The sequence below is a fragment of the Biomphalaria glabrata genome, chromosome 7 (assembly GCF_947242115.1).
Source record: "Biomphalaria glabrata chromosome 7, xgBioGlab47.1, whole genome shotgun sequence".
Classification (NCBI taxonomy): Eukaryota; Metazoa; Mollusca; class Gastropoda; family Planorbidae; genus Biomphalaria; species Biomphalaria glabrata.
Genome location: NC_074717.1, coordinates 30,825,265 through 30,832,971, shown reverse-complemented (window position 1 = coordinate 30,832,971; position 7,707 = coordinate 30,825,265). Strand labels below are relative to the sequence as shown.

At 38.3% G+C, this 7,707-nt stretch overlaps 1 protein-coding gene across 2 annotated transcripts; it reads left to right on the top strand.

The window, feature by feature from the left end:
- The first annotated feature begins 288 nt into the window (after window positions 1-288).
- LOC106064282 (uncharacterized) lies at window positions 289-7,696 on the top strand. 2 transcript variants are annotated; one of them, XM_013222775.2, is made up of 5 exons: window positions 289-396; window positions 1,473-1,631; window positions 2,476-2,593; window positions 3,903-4,071; window positions 6,969-7,696. In XM_013222775.2, exons 2-5 carry the CDS (start codon window positions 1,539-1,541, stop codon window positions 7,153-7,155), a joined length of 567 nt encoding a protein of 188 aa, XP_013078229.2. In that variant the 5' UTR covers window positions 289-396; window positions 1,473-1,538; the 3' UTR covers window positions 7,156-7,696. The 2 variants fall into 2 exon arrangements, with proteins under 2 accessions (XP_013078229.2, XP_055892847.1); XM_056036872.1 differs by lacking the exon at window positions 289-396 and adding an exon at window positions 811-832.
- The last annotated feature ends 11 nt before the right edge of the window (window positions 7,697-7,707 follow it).

Sequence of the window (7,707 nt, the reverse complement as noted above, 5' to 3'; positions counted from 1 at the left end):
CATAATCCATTACCTTTTATCTTTCACTACCGCTAGTTAGTTGACCGTTTGTATTTTTTAAAAATAACTTTTAATTCATAGAGGGAACGTCTAATGCTTCTTCCATGTTGAAATTATTTTGTCCTACAAATGGAGAGAGATGAGAAAATGATTGTTGACCTCTTTAAATAAATATAACGTATCAACACATTCCTTTATTTTGTACACCGAATACACCAAAAAGCGAGCTATTTATAGTTTGTTTGATTCTGCCCTGTCTGAAAATCTCCAATATCGCTTACATAAACTCTTGAAGCTAAATTGTTGTAGACATACTACTGCTGACGTAATACATCAAAACTTATCACACAAAAACTCGTAAATAAACGGAAGTACAGACATCTTGTCAGCTTTAAGGTGAGTTTTTGAAACACTTTCTCTTTTGATCTTATTTAGATCTAGAATCTAGAATCTAGATCTATTATCTCACTCAAGTACCTATCTGTCTGTGGCATTTTACGTCTCGAGAGCCGTTTTTTTCCCTTCGCAACTTCTTGTGTAACTAAAGAGGTCAATCCTTGATACGCAACTGCGGCCACAGGTTGGGCATCTGTGATCACCAGGCGCCGTTGTACTTTCCCCCTTCTTTCTACTACTGTATGCATACTAGTGGAAGTTGGAATCCTATGAACGTGACCAAGCCAACCAATGCGTCTGCTGCTGATAACAGAGCGGATCTATATAGATCTAGATCTAGTAGATTCTAGATCTTAGCGTACACCTTTTTGTTTTGTTTTATGTGATAGTGAATAGTGATAGCCAACTGCCAATACCAAAACTATACAACAAAAAGGTTTTACTTAACAATTTATGAAACCATAGACCTAAGTGTCCTAAGTAGTAGTATTCTTGAATAGATCTAGTCTAGATTACTCAAAATTCTAAAATAATAACTTTATAGATATAGATATATATATATATAGTCTAGATCTAAGCTAAACTGGATGGCTGCCATGTCGTCTGGTATGCGCTTCGGTCTTCGGATCGTCATAACCAATGTCCAGAATTCCAACCCTGCCCGCTGGCCTCCCAAGTCGTCCTGGAGGAGGTACAGGCTAGCACGTAGAGCTACTAGTAGTAGGTACTAGATCTAATCTTCGTATCTGAAGGAAAGTCTGCTACAAAGTTTCAAACAGACAAGGCCTAGACCTATATGAAAGCTATATATCTAGATACCTAGATCGAATATTAATAACATAAAGCTTAGATCTAGAATTTTGATCTAGGTATGTAACATATAGTCTATAATCTATTAGAAATTTTTAGCAGTATCTAAAGCTAATTATATCTATGTGTGTATTTAGGCTTTAGAGAGACACAGTTATATTGCACTTTTGATTTTTGTTTTTCCATATCTAAAAATAGCATTGCTCTCATGTGTGGCTTGATCCATACACAACATTACAGTTAAATGTATTTTTTTCTCTATGTAGGCGCATGTTGTTTGAGCCGAATGTTATACTTTGTAACGAGTCTTTCCAGAAAGTGATTCGTCCATCATGCATCAGGCGTTTGAACATTGTCACTACCATCGTGATGCGCCCCACCAATCAGATTCCTTGGCTAGTATGTGTTGGCCAATCATTCAACAGGTCGGTGAATCACTGGCACGTGTTCAATGATTCTTCTATTATTTGTATCAGTTTTAAACAAATCTTCTAAAAATTATCGATGTAAATTGTTCAAAATTTATTGCATGCTTGGTTTAAATCTATACATATTTTTTTTACAAAAAAAAAAAGTCACACTTGTAAAGCGGGTCTTTCGTGCAGTGGCGTAGCTAAGGTGGGGGAGGGGGGGGTCCAAGTGAGTGTTCGAAATTTGTTTTTAAAATTAAATATTACGCCATTATCTCAAGATGTCGAATGTCAAAAATGCAGGGGCCCCTAAAGAGGTCAAGCGCCCCCCCCCCCAGCCTGCAAAATCCATAGTAACGCCACTGCTTTCATGCTTGAGCTCAGAACGCTCTTCTCCATCCACTGTAGTGGACATGTGGCTGGAATGGGTTCCTGTGAGAAAGTCTCCGTGATGCCTTTGGGTGTTCAGCAAGCGCAACTCAGCTCGACTCTAATCCCAATGTAAAATTCTTTGTCTATATTTTGGAGTTTTAAAACTCGAGCCGCCTTGTTAGGTAGCCAAGCCCGAAACGGTTAATGCACCTCGCCCACACTCCCAATTAACCATTTTTAATTTGATTTATAGCGCTTAAAGGATTGCTCGTTTATGATGAGCACCACTCCAAGACCGAACTACTTTTTGGTAACATTCAACAAGGCGTATTACTAAATGAAAGAAGGCGAGGCGGTCAAAATGGAAAATAAGAGATCGCCAGCAAAGAATGAAACTAATGAAAAAGAATTATATTTAATTAATTTATTTTTTTAATTCGCGAACGTGAGTTCCTAATAAACCAATCAGATTGTTTCTTTCTGACAGCAAAAACCACTGACTGTGTTAGAGAAGGCAGCTATGTCATCACGACCTCCCAGAAATGATGTAAGCTGGCCGGTGTCCGAGCCGTGGCGGAGGAATCTTCAACAGCCACGCTGTGGAGGTAAGAAGAGGGACAGACGCAACACAAGTAGAGTTGGTTTAGTAGTAACACAATAAATACGAAATACATTTAACCTGCGGTCAGCATTTAACCTGCGGTCAGCATTTAAGCTGTGATCAGCATTTAACCTTCGGCCAGCTTTTAACCTGCTGTCAGCATTAAACCTGCTATCAGCATTTAACTTGCGTTGAGCATTTAACCTGCGGTCAGCATTCACACTGCGTTGAACATTCAGCCTGCGTACACAGTGCATCGTTCCCATTGTACGCCACCATAGTATGATCTTGATGCTGCCGTTTTTAAGGGAATCGAGCCGACATCACAGTTATTTGGCATAACAAACGGTCAATCTTTTTTTTATGTTTTACTTGTTTCAAACTTGTGGCGGGCAGGGTTCGGACCTGGGACCATCGAGACAACAACCAGGCAGTTATTAGCAAAGTCTGTGTTTGTTTTTGTTGGATTTGTAACGTGCCCATTCTGATTCATGATTTAAGAGGATTTGTCCTATGGACTTTTTATCTTCTTTCTAAATAGATTCCTGGGTTAGACTGCTTATAATAATATTTTTTTTCCATATTGAGGTTTGCACTTCTGACTGTCGACCGATTGTGTTAAAGTCGAAACTAATTTATCCCTCGTTATCTAGCCTGTTATTTGCACGATTGTTTAGCTAAAATTGTTCACAATTTGAAAATTATCTCTAGTATTATAAAACTGTAGTACCAAGTACTTTCATTACAAACCCTAAGATATAGGTCACTGTGTTATGTCTGATGGTGAGCTATGAGTTGAGTCTAGGACTCTTGAAACTCTTGGCCAACGAAATCTTCCCACCGTCTTCCTGTTTGAACAATTGATCTGTCTAAAAGGGATCTTAGCAGATGCAACTTGTTAGACCTATGTTTCCAGGCCGTATTCCGAGATACTCTGGGATAAAGGCGAGGCCGAAGACTGAGCGCTCCTCGGAAACCACTTTATTTTCCTTCTCTTTCCTACAGCGGTCGTGTGGTGATCCGTCATAACGGGACGTTGTTTGGATCTTGACATGAATATTTGGACTCTTACATCCTCACCAGTGCAATGGACAAGTTCGTAAGCACCACAACGAGAGTCTTGTATTGTTTCCCTATTGGGCCAATCATCTCCCCTAACGCTTGTTTTAACTTGGGCGTCACGTTGAGACTGAGAAGCATTGCCCGGGATGAAGTGAACGAATAATGTTTCTGTGTGATGCTTACAGTTATGATCGTGTAGTTTCTCGTGACTATTTGAACGAATACTTTCTTCCTTTTGTTTTGTCACTCAGGTCAAGGACGTTGCCAGGGAGACCCACAGGTGTGCAACTCTAAGTACAGATACGGTGTGGATGACGTGGGTCCCTGTCCATCCGAAGCTTCATGCAGGCAGGCTTACTGCTGCGCACCATGTCCACCGGAGTGCCCCAACCCGTGCCCCGCCCCTTCGGGATGTAACAGGCAAGGACGAAATCGCTTGTGCTGAGCGGTAAAGCGCTTGACTTCTAACTGAGGGGACTCATTTGCGAATCTCGGTGAAGGCTGCGATTCTTAACTTCGGGATTTGGAGGACGCTCCTGATTTCACACAGCTCTGATATGGGTACCTGACTTAGTTGAAGAAAGTAAAAGCGATTGGCCGTTGTGCTGGTAACATAATACCATCGTTAACTGTCCGCCATACAAAAAGAGAAGCTACACATCATCTGCCCTATAAATCGTAATGCCCTTTAAAACGTAAGGAGAATGAATCCTCCCCATCCCCCCTTTTTTTAGTACTGAAAAAATAAATGACGTAGTACCATGTGACCAAAATGATTGTGGTCCTACCCACCCCCCTCTCAAGCGATAGATACAATCAATTCTGCCCTGGGACAGACAAACTCCCCTCTAACCGTAGGAAGTGTCAAACCTTTTGAATCCCTGCACTGTACTTGTAAACACAATCGTCTTGGAACAGAAACCCACAACAGATTCACTTCTTGTCCCTAACAGAAACAAGGGCAACAAGTTTGTCAATAAAACGCTCAGCTCGCATTGTGTGTTGAACAACATTCTGTCCACAGATTTATCTCCTCCTTATACATGGTGTGACGTCACTTTTCCCTCCCGCGCATCTAAAGATATTTCGTTCTGTGTGTGGATGACTTCTATGTAAACAACTTAAAAACAACGTAAACACTGACCAGTCCCTCATAGAGAAAAGTGTTCGATTGACCGTTAAGTCCAGGTGTCTAATAAGTCTTGTCAGTGTTAAGTAAAGTATTTACTCAAGGTACTAGATCTACAGTAAATGTACATTTTTATTGGCCATTTTCAAGATAAACTTAACAATGTTAAGGACGCTAAATTGAAAATTCACTATTTGCCAACTTTAAAAAAAAAAAAGCTCAAATCTTAACGATATCTCAATGTGTGGCAGTAGATTTTGTATCAATATTTTGTTTATGTCTAGTAAGTAAGCCTACATTCCGTCACATTTTTTTAAAGACATAATTTCATTCGTTACTAATAATTGACACCGCTACCTTAATGCAAGAATAACAATTTTAGGTCAGTGTTTATTTCGACTATGTATCACTGAACTAGAAATACAAATAGTGGATTCTCACTGTTCATGTACTGGATAATTTAGGCTATAACCTAGAACCAAAGTAGTTATGTTTGAACAGACAGTTTTAGGGTAGAGATGAGACTGATGTTGCTTGTAAATAAATAAAGTTCCCCTTTCAGACCTTGCAATCTATAGGGCTGATGATATAAAGGTCACCTGTTTCTGTGGCCTACGGTTAACGAGGGTGTCGCGTGGCCAGCACAATGACCTGCCTCCTTTATTTTGCCCCAACCAATATCAGGTACCCATTAGAGCTGGGTGGACTCAGATGCGCTCTAAAGATTTCAAAATTTAAAATCCCAGTCTTAACCCGGATTTGAAATGGGACCCGAAAGACAAGCGCTTTTCCACTCAGCCTGCTTTTAAACAGCCTCGATGACATATTTAACCTGTGCAGAAACAAAATGTGTTTGCTTGTCGAGCAGCTTTAAATTCTTACTTTTGAATATTCATTGTAAAATAGCAGGACTTGATAGATGTCCATTGAATTCTGTATAACCCTATTTGCGTTCTAATGTATATACAAATAAACTCAATTTAAGTTTGGCGAGAGAATGAGAAAATATCTTGCACGTCTTCGGCTATTTCCGCATGTAGGCATTGCACCATTCAAGTGTTGGATACATTCATGTCCAGGAACATTACATCATTCAAGTGTTGGATACATTCATGTTCAGGAACATTACATCATTCAAGTGTTGGATACATTCATGTTCAGGAACATTGCACCATTCAAGTGTTGGATACATTCATGTTCAGGAACATTACATCATTCAAGTGTTGGATACATTCATGTTCAGGAACATTACATCATTCAAGTGTTGGATACATTCATGTTCAGGAACATTACATCATTCAAGTGTTGGATACATTCATGTCCAGGAACATTACATCATTCAAGTGTTGGATACATTCATGTTCAGGAACATTACATCATTCAAGTGTTGGATACATTCATGTTCAGGAACATTGCATCATTCAAGTGTTGGATACATTCATGTTCAGGAACATTACATCATTCAAGTGTTGGATACATTCATGTTCAGGAACATTACATCATTCAAGTGTTGGATACATTCATGTCCAGGAACATTACATCATTCAAGTGTTGGATACATTCATGTTCAGGAACATTACATCATTCAAGTGTTGGATACATTCATGTTCAGGAACATTTTGCGCATCATCTTCCAAGTCTAGATGTAAAGGCCTATCATTAGAATATTATAAAGTGAATTAGAGGTATAAATTCGCTTAACCAGCATTTTTCTTGGCCCGGGGGGGGGGATAAAAGTTTTTCGTTTTTTTTAAATCTAACATTTATTAGTTATTGAGAGAAAAAAAAACAATCTTTAAGATATATAAAGGAGATATGGTATTTTTAAAATATATTTCTAATCAATGTGTCTAGTGTTCCCGTTCTCTTCATTTAAAGAGTTCAATAAAAAACAATGGACGTTCATGAACATTTTTCGCACCGTCTTCTAAATCTGGATGTATCAATAGAATTGTAGAAACTTTGAGTAGATTTATACATTCGCTTCGTTTGGATTTTTTTTTTCGGAGCAAGAGAAATCATACCATATAATTTTTTCATTAAAAAAAAATAATTTTTGATGTAACTCGCTTAAGCTTTTGATACTTATAGAACAGTGTAGTTAAGTGTACTCTATAGGGTACTTAGTCGTAAGACATTTAAATTAGCTGCCTATGAAAACAAAAAATCATGATACAATCCATTTCAGACTGACATCACGGTGTTTTGATTGGCCCATTCCCCGTAGAGACATCTGCCCAGCCGTCGAGACCAACGCGGACATGCGCCAAAACAGAGCAGACTTGAACGATCAATCCAAACAACCCGAGAGATGTCCCACTTGTAAGCGCGTTGTGGTGGACCTGGAGTGTGGACCTCTGGGATACAATTATTAACTTCATCAACAAACATATCAAGTTCTGATGTCTAATATTTTCTGCAAATAGTGTTTTTTAAACACACGAAGATAGTACATTACAGTTATATATAAGTGTTACTCGTGGATACAATTAATTTCTAAATTGTGAAAATACATTTTAAAATTGATAGTGTAAATCTGAGTATAAATGTATATATTTCAACTTTCTGAAAATATTTTTCAATTTGTTAAAGTCTACAAAATAATTAGTGTCCGAAATCTCCTATTTTGTGCAGACTATTTGTTCTACTAGCAACATCCATTCTAGAATATAATTCTCACTTTTTTTGTTTTTGTTTTTGTTTTATACACATTTATCCTTCAATGTGTAGGGAGGTGGGGTGTTGGGTATGCGCAGTAATATTATCGTCTGCAATGATATTACTTTAAATTGGTTCAGTTCCTGTGAATGAAAACAAAACATTGTAAAACACAACGGAACATTATTATAAAGAAACGAAAGAAACTATTTTTTTTAAATAATAAAAAGAAAACGTACCTTATGCTGAACGAGTCAAGAGTCTGTTGT